The sequence below is a fragment of the Podarcis gaigeae genome (assembly GCF_964106915.1).
Source record: "Podarcis gaigeae genome assembly, chromosome: 9".
Classification (NCBI taxonomy): domain Eukaryota; kingdom Metazoa; phylum Chordata; class Lepidosauria; order Squamata; family Lacertidae; genus Podarcis; species Podarcis gaigeae.
In genome coordinates, this window is record NC_139685.1 from 62,168,488 (window position 1) to 62,184,422 (window position 15,935).

The following is a 15,935-nucleotide window of genomic DNA, read 5'->3' on the forward strand; positions in this document are numbered from 1 at the left end:
AGCAGTTATGGACCACTGGTATAAAATTTACGGCATGTAGTGCCTTAAAAGAGAATATAATGAAAATGATCTATAGGTGGTACATGACACCAGTCAAGCTTGCAAAGATCTATCATTTGCCCAATAACAAATGCTGGAAATGTAATGAGTCTGAAGGAACCTTTTACCACCTTTGGTGGACCTGCCCAAGGATTAAGGCCTACTGGGAAATGATCTATAATGAACTTAAGAAAGTCCTTAAGTGGACCTTTTCAAAGAAGCCGGAGGCCTTTCTCCTGGGTATGGTTGGCCAACTGGTACCAAAAAAGGATAGGACATTTTTTATGTATGCAACTACAGCGGCAAGAATTCTTCTGGCAAAGTATTGGAAGACGCAAGAACTACCCACTCTGGAAGAATGGCAGATGAAGGTGACTGAATTTATGGGACTGGCGGAGATGACCGGCAGAATCCGTGACCAGAGGAAAGAGACAGTGGAGGAGGACTGGAAAAAATTTAAATTATACCTTAAAAATTGTTGTAAGATTGTGGACTGTTAAGATGTCAGGGGGTAAGAAACAGAGAATTACAGCTGTAAATAATAATGTTAAGAAATTTGAGAGAGATACAAATAGAAAAAAGGACTAAAGGGTTGCTGAAAAATTGCAAAACAAGGTTGCAGTGTAAGGGAGGTATGGGGAAGTCACACTTTTTTGTGTTTTGTATATGTCTATTTCTTTTCTTTTTTTGTGTGTGCTGTTGTTTTCTTTCTTGTCTTTTGTTGGTTGTGAAAATTTAAAAAAACTATCTTAAAAAAAATTAAAAAAATATGTTTCTTTGTAATACATAAAAGCTTGCAAATATACTGTTGTGAGTTGGGGTGTGTGTGGTTAGGCTGCATGCCTGAGTCTCTTCTAATTCCTGGATCTGATAAGGATTCAATTGCTGGAATAGCCAGGGGCCAGCTTCTTGGTGAGGTAATGGCTTGAGTATGGGCAACAAACTAAGTGGCTCCATGCCAGAGGGGGGTTTTGTCATCTGCACAGCCCAGGACCTCCATACACACTGCCTAGACTTGCACTCCGGAGAGGTTACAAGTTCCCGGTGTCTGCAGCCATAGCAGATGCTGTCATTCTTCAGTGGTTTGAATTTACCCCTAGAGGAGCACTCCATTGTCTCTTAAGACAGACAGATGCCGACAAGTACAATCCAACTTCTTGGTGATGATTTTGTTTAACACTGTAAACCTGATGTTGTGGATTACAACTTCCATCAGCTCCAACAAGTTTGGTCAAGAGTCAGGGATAATGGGAGTTGTAGTGTACCAGATTGGGGAAGGCTGTCCCAATGTCTTTGGCCTTTTGAGAGTCAATATGTTCTCATATGTATAGTTTTGTTACAATTTCCATCACACCATTCCATTGTTACATTAGCATTGGAAAAACAACAAAAAACAAAACAGAGATCCATCAAATTAAGCTCTACGGGAGACAATTTTGCGACACCTTAGCAGAGCAGCTGTATTAGAGCAGCATTGGTGGTATTATTTAACTGATGCCCTCTCCTGTCAATGCAAGCAGGTTAACTAACAGAGCCAAAGTATAATCCGACAGCAAATAAATAAAATAAAAATAAGAAAAAGCAGGGAAAGAAAAGCCCAGGGCTAAACAATTCTGCTGTAGTTTGTTGTATCTGCATAGAAGTCTGAATATTAATGTCGTGGGTTTGAGAGACAAAGACAAGCTTCTTTTATTGCAGAATCCAAGAGCTTTATTTCACTTGACAGTAATTCACAGTTTTCCTACTGGCTAAATATTTTGTATACCGAGTTAAATGCACTGCGGTATTATTCAACCACATAATGATTCCTCTTCCCCCTCTTCAGTTGGGAAAAGGATTCTTTAACAGCAGTATGACTGAGGTAAAAATCCAAAATCTGTAAACTGGGCCACTGTACACCTGTACCCTATATAGAGGCATGTAATGGGGTCAAGGGCATTTGGAACAGATGGATGTCAAAAGGCACAGCAAAGAATGATAATAACAACAACAGAGGGGTTTCATTGAAATCAGCGTGAAAGGTTAATTGTGATTAACTTAAGTCTTGTTGATTTCAATTAACTAATTTAAGGCACAATCCCACGATCCCTTGGAGGGTGTCTCAGGGGCTGTTATGATGCAGCAGACTCCCCCCTCCACTAGTTCTGACAGCTATGTTTAGAGTAGCCAGCTGTGCGCCAACAAAAAAGAGGACAGAAAGAGCACACAGATTTGCATGAAATTTGCATGGTCTACTTTAGATGCATACATGCAAATTTTAAAATGCTAGTATACTTTAGATAGAAATGCATGGCATCTCACCCCAGACAGATGGGTGGGGTGTAAGTAATGTGTTGTTGTTGTTAGACTATGGCCATGATCTGCTCAGTCTAGTGTTCAGGTGCCAGCTGTTGATGGGCTACTTCAAAGCCCTCCTGCTCCAACTTCTAATGATTCTTTGTCTTTAACCAGAGCTGAACTGGAAAGCCCTTCAGAGAATGGAGTGCTTCAAATACATGGCTTTCCTCTGACAATGTCCTCTGTAATGCAGGACATATGGCCACCCTAAGTATGCTTAGTCTTGGCTCTCTGGTGTTGTCACTTGTTAATCTTAGAAAGCATAGCTAAACAAAATGAATCAACTTAGGTAAAGATACCCAAATGCCATGTCTTCAGGAAACCATATAAGAGTAACTTAGAATAAGTTAGAATTACAAGTATCCCCCCCACATATGCAGGGGTTACATTCTGGGACCCTGTGTGCATAAGCAAAATTTGGGTAAGAGGGGAGTATCCTCTAAAAAGCCTCTCAATGCCCATTTTTTCCCTGTCCCAGCTCTCTCTCCTGCTCTCTCCCCAATCCAGACCAAAATATCTGGATTTGTAGCTCTGGGGCTGGCTGGAAGCTGGCAGATGCATGAGAAAGTGGCTGTGGCGCTTGCGCTACCCTGTGGGTCAGCTGTTAGCCGGGAAGGCTGAGCTGCCTGAGCAAAGCCTCACTGTGCCTAAGGATTCTTTGAGGCTTCCTCTGCCCTCACCGATGGCACTGCAGGGATGTCTTCTTTGGACTGCACGGAGGGCCTCTTTGCGAGCCACAAGGACTTGCCAGCTCTTCCCTGTCTTTTCTGGGTATGAATTAAATATTTGTTTCTTTTCCGGTACCACACACATATATGGTCACATGCAACATGATCACACATAACTGGGGAGGGATGCCTGTACCTGCTACCATGGTACACTGGTTCTTTGTCTTAGCTAAAGGATAATAGTCAGTGCATATCCTTGCTTGATGTTCAATGGCTGCTATTTCTTTTCAGAAACCCATTTATTTATTGATCACATTTATATCTCACCTTTCCTCAAGGTTCTCCCTTCTCCATTTTATTCTCACAACAACCCTATGAGGCAGGTAACATCGAGAGACAGTGACTTCCTGAAGGGTACCCATGAGCTTCATGGCTGAGTGCAGGGTCAAACTCTGGTCTCCCAGGTCATAATCTAACCATTCCATTGCACTGGATCCCCAGAAGGGGGAAAAAAATCAACCATGTCTTCTTGTAATATTCCATCAGGAATATTACAAGAAGACCTGCAAACTGACACAGAAACGTCTCTACCAAACACTACTTTCCCCCTGGTCAGTTACACTCTGTCTTTTTCTTTCCTGTCCTTTACAAATGTTGACATCAAACGTATTCCATGACATGTCTTGCTAGTGTGTTTTGGTACTCTTCTCACTTTCCTCTGTTTTATGGACCTTGGCTGATGGGGCTATATTAATAACGAACAGGGCTGTGACTCCTTTAAAGATACTAGAAAGTCCTCCTCTGCCTCTTGCTGTTCTTTTGTTATCAAGAGATCCATGGAAGGCTAGGGCTTCAGAGCAGCCTCTCTTTTCCTTCTCCCCTGTTCCCAGCTTCTCCTTTCTGAACTTCTATCAAATGACGTAACATCAAGAATGAATCAAATATTCTAGGACCTGAATTTCAATATGGAAAGAAGTCAATAGCATTGGGGGGGGGGATCTGTGGGTTTTGACAGAACTGCAGAAACCTATAACCAGATTAGAGAACTGGGTGGGTTTTGAACTGAAATAGACAAATACTCATATTTTAGCTATAAGACATAATCCAGAGTATTATATAAAGTATTATAAATCAAGCATCCAACAGCCATATTGTAATCTTGTTCTTCTCAGTCCTATCAAATTCAATGGAACTTACTCTCAGGGAAATGGAGTCACCATTGCAACCTGAATTATGAGGGTTTTTAGCATGACTTAAGGATGACTGACTTTTGCTAGGTTGTACCCAAAGGCCTTGGTCCAGAAGCTCTGGAGCAGAGCCAGATATTTTGATATTCTCCATCTGACTTGTTCCCTTCCAGGTTACAAAGCACATCACCCAGCTGCAATACTACAACATTGTTCTTCCTACTGAGTAAGAAGAATCTGCTTCTCTGAGCAAAAACCACTGGTTCTTATCCTATGGTGAATGACCTTTTTCTTCTTTATTTGTGGAGCAAAACAGATAAGTAAATATATGCACACTAAAAAGGGGAAGTGTTTTACCCTTTGAGAGAAGAATGAGGTTTTTAAACTTTCCATTTGAAAAATAATAATGAAGGAAATGAAGCGCTCAATTTCCTTTGTTAGGTACGAAATGGACTATATGAACTGCCTGCCAGAATCGGTACACAATCATTGTTTTTTATGTTCCCATTCTACAGACAGCAGAAGCTAAACACCCTTTGCAAAAGTATCAAGCAGGAAGAGAGTTTCCATTTGTCAAGGAAAAAGGCCGGCTGCTGCCCTTACCTTTTGAATGCCTGCTTGGGATTCCTGCACGTTATTCTCTGACCCGTTACTTCGGTTAATCATCTGCCACAGTTTCGAATACATGTTGTTCTTCTCAAACGGATTCATCCCTTTCACCCGAACGTGCTCATAGACCGCGGAGTCCAGGACGGTGCCATAAGGAATATCAGTCTGCCTGGAGAGATCCTGGAGAGACCTTAAGTGTTGGTAAAGATAAGAAACACAAGAGACATGACTCCACATTTTCATGCTACAGGCAAGCAAAGGGCAACATGTATGATGAGACAGCTGTCAAGTCATTTTTATTTTATTCTTAAAAGTCAAAGCAAGGCTAAGAGAATTACCTTTATAGTTTAAACCGCAAGGGAAGCTATAGAGGGGAAAGGAGAGGGAAGGAAAGATAATGGATTTTTAAAACAAGATAGACCTGCACAAACCAGAGCAGTGTTAGCAAGCTTTATTTTAAAGGTCAAAACAAGGAGGGGAGGAAGCAGGTTTTTTATGGGGTAATTTATTTCATTTATATCCCACCACTGGGATTCATAGATTCCCCAAGGTGGTTCACAAGCATGGGGGGCGGGCAGGGATTGTATGTACTTTTCTGCTCTCATTTGTATCTTTATGTTGTGGACTGCCCTGTGATCTTCGGATGAAAGGCGGTATACAAATTTAATAAATAATAATAGCAATAATGATTAAACAACAATAAATGGTTTAAAACAGGAGTGGGAAACCTTTTTCAGACTGAGGGCCACATAGTGGCAGAGCTTCATGCTCCGGCCCTGGCGTGTGTCCTGGGGGTGTGGCACCCCACCAGGATTCTGCTGCTGGGGACGTCGCGCTCCCCCCGCACTCCTCTTCTTCCAAGGGCCACATGTCATAGGTAGGTGGAGCCAGAGACAAAAGTGGGTGGAGCAACAAATTTAAATTTCAGTATTGCACAATAGGCTACTTTTGACTCTATCCTCCATTCAGGGAAGCAAGAGGTATGATCAAAATTCAAAGACACATTCCAGCCAGGCAGAAACATTCAAGTAGGACATAAAGCCAATAGGTGTGTGTGGCTGGGGAGAGCTAAAAGTTCCCGATTAAGTTCTTTTAAAGCTTAACAATAATAAAAATGTGTGTGTATGTATGTAAAATATCAAATCACAGAACCAGAGCTAGGACAAATTATTTATTTCTTATGTTTTGCAGCTTTTACCAAATTGTGCTTAAGGTAGCTGCAGCAAGACAATGCAAAGTAAAATATGAAATAGCAATAAAAAAATAATAACAATAATTTTCTCATTTTTTTGAATTTCACCCATACTTTCCAAACTGGAGGCAAGGCCTTTCTTCTCAGGCGTGGATAAATTTCTCTGCCAAAACAGTCACCATCACAGACCAAGCACATGCTTTAGGACTTTACTGCATAGTAAAATCCTAAAACACAAAAGTAGCACCCTGGCCATCCGTCAAAGATCTTAGGAAACTCAACTATTATTAGAAATTTTGAAGTATTGTGATTACACTGTATTCTGAGATTTCAATATTCCCATGGTTCTGGCTGGTTGCAGGAGTGCATGAAAGATCGATGCACACCCATAGCAAGTAGAAAGCTGCCTTACACTGAGTTAGGTCCATCTAGCTCAGTATTGGTGCTGGAGAAGACTCTTGAGAGTCCCATGGACTGCAAGAAGATCAAAGCTATCCATTCTTAATGAAATCAGCCCTGAGTGCTCACTGGAAGGACAAATCCTGAAGCTGAGGCTCCAATACTTTCGCCACCTCATGAGAAGAGAAGACTCCCTGGAAAAGACTCTGAGGTTGGGAGAAGGGAACGGCAGAGGACGAGATGGTTGGATGAGATGGTTCTCGAAGCTACCAGCATGAGTCTGACCAAACTGCAGGAGGCTGTGGAAGACAGGAGTGCCTGGCGTGCTCTGGTCCATGGGGTCATGAAGAGTTGGACACGACTAAATGACTAAACAACAACAACAACAGCTCAGTATTGTCTGCACCAACTGGCAGCAGCTTTCCAGAGTCCCGCCTGGAAACACCAGGGATGGATCTGGGGACCTTCTGCATGTAAAGCATGTACTCTGCCACTGAGTGATCACCCTGCCCAGGTTATTTGCATGTCATTGCCCTACCCACAATCGCCTCTATTCATGGTAGGGATGGTTTGGCTCTAAGCTGAAGTTTACCTGACTCATTGCTTGATAGTACGAATGTGCATCTGTTTCAGGATGAAACAAAGGGTTTCCTTGTTACTGAGGGCTGAATCTTTAGGCCACGGTTCTCAAGTATGCAGGGAGCCTTCATACATACAAAAGTTATCCTTATCCCGTGATGGGCTGGGAAAAGTCATGGAAGCTGAGGGGCTAAAAATTAAATGCACAGCCCAAAGCCCTGCTTGTACAGTGGTATCTTGGGATGCGAATGGGATCTGTTTCGGAGCCCTGTTCGCATTCTGAATGGAACGCAAGATGCGATGGTGCGTCTGCGCGTGCGCGGGTCGTGTTTCGCCACTACCGCACATGCGTGTGATGTCATTTTGAGCGTCTGCGCATGTGCGAGTGGCGAAACCCAGAAGTAACGTGCTACTTTACTTCTGGGTTGCCGTGGAGCGCAACTCAAACGCGTTCAACCTGAAGCACATTCAACTCGAGGTATGACTGTACTAGGGTTGCCACTTCACTCTGGAAACACTTGAAGAAGACTATTGTAAATAGAGGTAAATGACAATGTTATATATCTCGTAAAAAGATTGCCTTCCTTGCCAGGAATTGCATTTTTATAGGCAGAATGGTCTGTATGAGAACACATTTTACACAACTTAGCTGTTATGTATTATCTGTAATGGTGGAAAAGAATGGTTTTGCAACTCAGTAAGTATGGAGGAGAAAGACATTTACTGAATGCTGCTGTTTTTGAAGCTGGGTGCTACATCAAGAACTGTGTATATTAAAAATGACAAAGAAATGAGACTTCTGTGATATTTGGATAGTAGTTTGATGGGAAAGTACTGCACCAGGAAAGCATAAGCTAGAATTCATGCGACAGAGACCCAAGACCTTTTGAGGAAACACCCAGAATTCAGCAGAAGAGTGGAGATAGCATCTATTGCCCCTGCTCCCAGACTTCCAGGCATCCAACAGAAAGTAGGAACAGAACCACTTTATGTACCCATAGGGTCAGGGCCCGTCCAAGACATTTTGGCACAAAATGGTGTGCCCTTTCCCCAACAGGGAAGAAGGGGGAAGTGAAGATCGACATCGGGAAAAGGCAAGGTAACAAATATCTATATTGGGCTCTGCTGCCTCTGTGGATCCTGTCGCCCAAGGCTGTTGCTTCACCTTGCCTCGTGCTGGGCAGGCCCTGTAGCTTTCTATGCAGTCAGTTCACTATTGGTAACCAGTCCTCCTGTGTTCACCTACCCATTGATGCAAGGATCTCTGTTATGCCTTCCATCTTCTCCTTTCCTGACTTTGAGGAAGGGTCAAGCGGGTTCGTTCCTCAAAGTGAGGCATTTTGGGCACAGTGTCTACCCACAGTGGAGAAAGGCTGTCACTACAACAAAAATTCCTCACCCCTTTGCAAGGCATGCATTTGCCTAACCCAGGGCTAAACTTTCTTCAGAAATGCAGAAGAAAAAAACCCATTTCCTATGTTTTGATGAATTCTTTATGATTTAGACCCCCATATACAACAAAATGGGGTTCTGACTTGCACTGTATTTTTCATAGAAAGATTTGATTTTAATGAACCGGGGCTTTCTCAACTTTTTGTTGTTTTGGCAGTCCTCTAACTTCTTCATCTTGCTCTCAGTGTGTTTTCTACCCACCCCCGTTGGTTTGTTTTTTATATGGACATATGCAAATTAGAATCCTTAAGTATACGGCTCTGAAATACCACCGGTTTCAAATCAGTTTCCTGATGGTCCCTGAAAGTCTGCAGACCTGACATATTTCCCTCTATTTACCCATCCTTGTGGACCACTTAACCATGCCTTTATTTTTTTAATGACATTCATTAGACTTCTGAAGGTCTACTGCAATCTAACACCTAGGAGCCATTAAGGCTTTGCTGGCACAAATTAGCTTCATGCAAGTGCACAAATCTAAGTGATGACACTTAAGGACAGATAAAGGGGCTAGATGTGTGCAGTCTTTTGAAAATCTAACAGCAAATTACTAATGCCCATGTAGCATGTTGGAAAATGCTAACACAAACTTATAGAATGCCATTAGTTTCAAAGGACATAAGGTCTTCGGGTACAATCTGCTGGTCTGATAAGTATACAATGGAACAGAGGAATGGTGGGAGGCCTCAGCTGGGGAACCCCCAAGAGATGAAGGCCCAGGGATTGGTGGTGAGACAACGATGAGCGATCAGAGAGAAAAGAGGGAGCCTGGGAGAAGGAGGTGTTGGAAACTGAAGAGGTAATGGGGTTTAGTGAGCAGGGGGAGCAGAGAGCAGAGGTGGAAGCAGGAGAGGAGGGAGGCCAAGAGGCAGAGATGAGTCAGGCTAGTGAAGAAGCCAAGGTATCTCCCCCTCCTGCTGTGACAAGCTCCCCTCACCCCATGTTTCCCAGGACCAGAAGAGGTATGAAGAGCGAGAAGCAGAGACAGGCACGTCGGTGTAGTTTCAGACTGCTTGAGAATGACCAGGGGGAGGAGGAGATTTAGGCAGCTGTGGGAAGATGTCTCCACAGCTGCCACATAGGAGCATGACCTACTGAGAAGAGCTGCTGTGCTCATTAGGCCTGGCATCCTTGAGCAGGCCTTGTTTCTAATAAAGAATTAACTTTATTAATTGTGATTTATTGCTGGCTGGCTCCCTGGCAATGGTTGAGTAATATAATATGACCGTTTTCCACTGATATACACATGCCTGATCTGTGTGCAGAAGGGGATGCATCCTCCCCCCATTCCACAGCCCATCTGCTTTTTAAAAAGAACATAAGACTAAAAGAGCTGGCAGGATGCAGTGGACAGACAAGGGTTTCATTTCCCTGCTCAGCCACAAAACCCACAGAGTAACCTTTGACCAAGCACTCTCTCTCAGATAAATGTTTGTCAAAGTGTTGTTGCATATATAAAACAGAATATTTTCACGTACGTTAGCTTAAGTGCTGGATGCAAACATAACATAAACATTGTATTCTAGGGCAGATTCTTCTGTGAGGAAATGTTAGAAAATTTGGGGCTTTTTAGTTTATAAAAAAAATGGTAAGGGGGATGGACATAATAAGAGATGCATAAAATTCATGACAGATTCACGACAGACAAAAGAAAGTACTTCTCCACACATAACATAGTACAACTATGGACAAGACATATCCACAAGACATAATATTGGATACCATCTTGGGTGTCTTTAAATGAGCATTATACAAATGCATGAAATATAAGGCTATCAATGACTACTAGTCACATTTGCCATGGATTACAGTATGCCTCTGAATACTGCTTGCTGAGGAACACGATTGGGGAAAGTGCTGTGGTGCTCATGTTCTGCTTGACAACTGCTTGGCCACTTTGTGAACACCATGTGAACAAACCAGAATACTCTGTTGGATGGGCCTTTGACTCTTCTTATGTTGCTGAAGGAAAAATGGTCAGCTGAATTCTGATGTAGGCATTTGATAATGCTGTGCTGGATCAGGGCATTCCAATAGACAGGGTCATTATGTACATGTGCATGCTGGACGTTGTGATGGTGTTTCTGATTGACTAGTATCACTAGAAACTAGATTTGTTAGCTCTCCCCTTTCAGGGCAGGCCCTATCCTTTGACAGAGTGAGGCAGCTGCCTCAAGTGGCAGCTACTGAGGGTCAGGGAGCAGTGCCAAGATGTTAAGAGCTGTGTGTACCACAGCTGCCAAATCTAGCCTGCTGGTGTCAGTTGTGCTGAAGTATACCTTCCCATTCCCACTACCTGGCTTATGTATGTGGAATGTGAGTAGGTACCATCTTGTTATTTGCTTTTGGCAGCAAAATGTCTTGAGCTGTCCCTGCCCCCCTCCCTTGATGCTGTCAATGTTCCAGACAGCACTGTGCACATTCGTGTTCCTATAAATGAGGTTTAGTGTTTCAGTTTGTCAAAGCTTTCAAACAATGTGATGAAGGTTGCTGTAAAAATGTAAGACACCGCCATTTCTAATTTCAAGTCACCACCACTTCTCTTAATAACCTTCTGCATCTCTTGACAGCACACTCCGCAACATCACATCGTATATTGTAATATCCTGCAATTGTAAGGGTACTTGCTGTGCGCATTATGGGAATGGGGTAGGAGGAAGCAGTTCCTAAGTCCCCAGTTTCTAATGAGAACACCTTGCAAATTTTAATCAGTTGCTTACAGGACTCAGTGTGGCTATATAATTCCCCAACATAACAGCCAGCGCAGCAATTTCCCCTACATGTATTGCTGTTAGTATAAATGATAGGTGCAACAGATGCTGTAGAACAGTCTGTTGGGAAACAGCAGTGGGGAAAAATATTTTCCCTGCACATCTTAAAACTCTAGGAGTTATTCTTTCGTCTCTCAAAAGGCAGACCAACGCAGTGCCATAAATGAGTTTCCTTTCCCAACAGCTTGATAGAGAGACAATAAGAGAATGAGTTAAAGGAAGTATGATTATAAAGAGAAAGGTTACGATACAGAGGAGAAAACCCTCCAAAAACTCCATTTAGAGGGAAGACAATAGCTCAATGGGAGAACACATTCTTTACCTGCAGAATGTCCCATGTTCAACCCCAGACTCTCCAGTTAAAGGGATCATGGAACAGGTGATGGGACAGGTGTCTGCCTGATATAAGGCATAGTCAACGTGATGCTCTCCAGATGACTACAACTCCCATCATACCTGACCCAAAGCTATGCTAGTTTGGGCTGATGGAAGTTATAGTCCTACAACATCTGGAGGGCACTATGTTGACTATGGTTGCTCTACAGAGATGTTGATGGTCAGAGTAGAAATACTAGGCTGTGGACAAATAGCATGACCACAGCACCTGTACTTGCATTCCTATCCCCAGCTTTCATTGTGATCCTTACTGACTATGCTATTTTGTCAACACAAATTCAGAATTTCCAATAGGTCAGCACAAGCAGAAGGCAAAGCTTGTGTTGGGATTGGAAACACTGAAAAGAGCACACCTAGTCCCAGCAGTAAAAGGTACTTATATTATTATTGCACACTACTTAGCAACTATGCTATTAAGCAGTATATAAACTGTTAAGCAGACAAAAAAAACCCCTCTTCACTTCCCCAAAATTACAGTTCCAAGGACAGTCTGACTGATTACTAAGTCAGTTTATGTCTGTGGCATTGCAGTGTGTTGGCTTGGTGAGGCACATGAAATTCTAATGCAAACAGGTCAAATGTAGTGATTCAAATTAATTTGTCTCTGTCTCAGTTGTCATGTTCAGGATGTTGCTTTACCTTAAATGGTGCCAACCACAGTTTTGTGTTGCAGTAGCCAGGATCAGAACACTGGGTTTTTATCAACTCCCCATATTTAGTTGTTGTTTTTTAAAAAAAAAAAAACACAAAACCACAACAATGAAAAACAACTAATTTCGGCCCTGACATTTTGTAATTCCTCAGCAACACTCTTTTCAGAATTGGAAGGTATTGATTACACAGGAGTTGCAAACTAGAAAACAGATTTTTATGATTCCACACGGCAAACAGCAACATGTCTGCTGAGCATGAGGCTGCTATTAGAACTGTCTTGTAAGCTGTCTGTGCAGGAGCAATTAGTCACTAAACAATGAGGCCAAACATCTTATTGCTTATTCTGAAGCACACACTTATTTATTACTCTAATTCAGATAAAGCTTTGCCCATGGAGCTCGCTCTCTCTCGCTCTCTCTCTCTCTCTCTCTCTCTCTCTCTCAAGTTATAAGGAATAAAGGAGACAGGGCAGAGGAAAGCAAATGATCTGATGCTCTGCAAAGGCAGGCATACTGGAAAGTACCACTGCACTACATAACCTGGCAAACTGGAGAAAACACAGCATTCTCCCTTTCTTTGAAAAGAAACATTTATTGGATTTAAGCATCAATGGCCCTCTCCAACAGCAACACTGTAGATTGCTTTCCTCAGCCTTCCTTACGAGGGATTCTCTGTTTGATCTCAATTATGGCATGAAAAAATGAAATGGAAAAGGAACTGCAGTATCATTCTTCACACATGTGTACCACAGCACGTTTTTATACTATAGATTATTCTGTCATTATCATTATTATTATCCTTATTTTATAGGGAATGCAAGTATTATACTCTCTTTTTTTACCTCTCAGGGAGCTCAGTTGACATGCCCCTGTGTCAGAAGAATGCATGAGGGCAGACTGTAGTTCCCAATTCCACCACTCAGCAGTGGTATCCACTTGCTGACTGTATCTTTGGAACGAATCAGAATGGGCTCTAGGTGTGTATCAATATAGGCACACAGCGCTCCTCCAGTTGAGGGTATGGGAACATTTCTACTCTTCCTCTTTGCTCCCTTTTGTCTCTGCTCATTGCTCTGCCTGAGGCTTCACATGCAGCAGAAAGAGGTGCAAAAGAGATGGTAATAATAATAAATATCCACAACTGAAAATAATGAATAGTTGGAATTTGAAGGTGACCAATAACCACTATTGGAAAGCGACTGATGGAAACCAACCAATTAGTACAGTTGAAATTTATCAATAGCCACCATTTTGTATTTAATATTGCGGGGGGGGGGGGACTACTAAAATGAAAGTTTTTTTTAAAAAAAAATCTGTTATTATCTATTAACCTAATAAATGCCAAGACCCTAACAGAAGTAAAACTTTGAGACTCCAGGATAATATCAAATAGTTATGCTGGGACAACCCCTTAAGAATAAGCAGGTAATCCAAGCTTGTATCTCTACACATTAATTCTGGACTGTGGGTAACACTCAACCTTTGAGTGATTGTGCTGGAATGGAAAAAGAACAAGGTATTAAAAAAGAAAAGAAAAAAGAACCCAAGCCTTAAGAACATCACTGGAGGTCTTGTGCTCTAGCCTGTTTTAGCAGATACTGAATTTGTGGGTAAAAGTCAGGGCCAAACCACCCATGGGGCCAGATGAGACAACCACTTCAGATGGCAAAGTCCACAGAGACAGCAGTTCCCAATGTCAATCTTTATTCCCCACCTGTTCATGACATAGAGCTTCACTCATCCCTTCGTCCCTGGCAGGGAGGGATATTTTTTGGTTGATCTTGGGCGCCAAAATGCCTTGAGCCAGCCCTGGTAAAAAGAGCCACATTTTCTCAGTGGTGGCACATCGGCTGTGGAATTCATTGCCTGGGATGATGTGATGTGTTAGCCTCCCAATTTTGAAGGTCTCCCCCCCCCCGGCATTTCTTAACTGATTCTGCAGTTTTTATAGACCACCTGTTTTTAATCGGTTGCACTGCTGCTATCTTTTATTTGCTTTAGTGCATTTTTATTGTCCTATTTGTATGTAATCTGCTTTAGGAGCTAGTGTTAAAAGCAGGATATAAGTAACTGGGGGGGATAGTTTTACTAGGGCACAATGACTGGTACACAGGAAAGAACATGAAAATGAAATGGTAGCCTTGACTGGGTGGGGAAGTAAAAAACAAAAACATTGTTAGGAACAGTACTGGAGGAGATATGCACAGTTGGTGGGTTGTGACCTTAGCAACTGGTAGGATGATATGTAGGGAAACCAACAGTAGATGGAGCCAGAGCAAATGACGGATGCAGCCACAGCCAACGATAGGCTAGTTTTGCCTCCATCCTCCTCCCTGCTGAGTTCCACAGTGGGAAATTGGGACCAAGGAGGAAACTGACAAGTAGGAATGCAGAGAGGTGAGGGATGGGTGAGGCCAGGATGAGGCTGGTGGGGCATTGCTGCATTTGCCCAAAAATATGCCTTGCTGTATTATGGATAATTGCAATACTGGGGGACATATAACCCCTTCCCTCTCCCTTTTGGAACTTGCAGTAACTTACTGGATTGAGTTCTCAATACGAGTGATGGTAAGAAAGGCCGCTAGGTTTGCTGTGTAGGACGAGATGACAATCAAGGCAAAGAGCCACCAGGCACCCATCATCATCCGAGTTGCCAGTGTTGTATAGGGAACCTCTCCTCCTGTGGAGTAGGAAATAGAGAGCAAGAAGACTTAATTGCAGCTTCCTTGTCATTTTAATTATTTAGCAAGTTTTATATACCTTTTAGTTAAAAAAAAACCCTTATAAGTGGTTAACGTTAACATAGAACAAAATATTTATTAACGATCTGAAATTAACAGACAGCAACTGACAGCAATTAGCAGACACAAAATTATCAAAATATAGATATGCATAATAAAATTATGTATCTCTGCAGGCTTGCCTAAACAATCTTTTTTATTATTTTTTAGCAGATGTCACAAACAGTACGTTGAAGGCACCAGCCTCATATTAATTGACAGGGAGTTCCAAAGAATAGGGGCTTCCACAGTAAAATATAGATTCCTCACAAGTATGGAACAAGCATTATGTGGCACTTCCAAAATGCTGGTTCTGCAGATCAAAGCAGCGGAGAGGGCAAATATGGGGCAAGGTGATCCTTCAAGTAAACTGGTCCCAAACTTCCTTATTCTAAGATCACAGCTCTACTGGTACCAATAGGATTATTCACTAGAGTAAAATGCACTAGGTTGGAGACTGTAATTGAGGCCTGCAAAGTGAAGACCATTAAAAGCATAAAGGGAGAGGGTTTATCCGCACAACTGGGTCCTACAATGAGTTCGTTCAGTAGTATATATATGTATGAAATATAGATCTATATTAGACAGATAGCTATAGATGAGAAAAGGAGATTTTGTGAGCTCTGAACAAAAGCAGCATATTTAAACACTTGAAACCTTTCTACCTCATATATATGATCTTAATCAATGACCTTAATTAAACTCTTACAGTGCTTTGGAACTTATTATTGGTATGCATTGGATCAATGGCAGGTTGTCAGTGGACTAGGGCAGGCACGTCCAACTTCCAAGACACTGCAATCTACTCCCACTGTAAAAAAATTGGCAGTGATCCACCCATTGGATTGACCAAAGTTGTTGAGCTCTTTTTTG

At 42.3% G+C, this 15,935-nt stretch overlaps 1 protein-coding gene and 1 long non-coding RNA gene across 8 annotated transcripts in view; one reads left to right on the forward strand and one right to left on the reverse strand.

Moving 5' to 3' along the window:
- The window catches only part of LOC310852974, a 472,952-nt gene that overhangs the window by 144,614 nt on the left and 312,403 nt on the right, over positions 1 to 15,935 (forward strand). The window lies entirely within an intron of this gene.
- Positions 1 to 15,935, reverse strand: part of GRID2 (glutamate ionotropic receptor delta type subunit 2) — an 835,972-nt gene that overhangs the window by 126,148 nt on the left and 693,889 nt on the right. For all 7 annotated transcript variants that reach the window (XR_014568339.1, XR_014568340.1, XR_014568341.1 and 4 more), the window contains exons 12-13: positions 14,824 to 14,962; positions 4,835 to 5,030 (exon numbers count right to left, since the gene is read on the reverse strand). Coding sequence is in view for 4 of the 7 variants with exons in the window: in XM_083756400.1 (XP_083612526.1) it covers positions 4,835 to 5,030; positions 14,824 to 14,962 (335 nt within the window). In the remaining 3 variants the exon portion in view is untranslated. The remainder of the gene's footprint in view (positions 1 to 4,834; positions 5,031 to 14,823; positions 14,963 to 15,935) is intronic.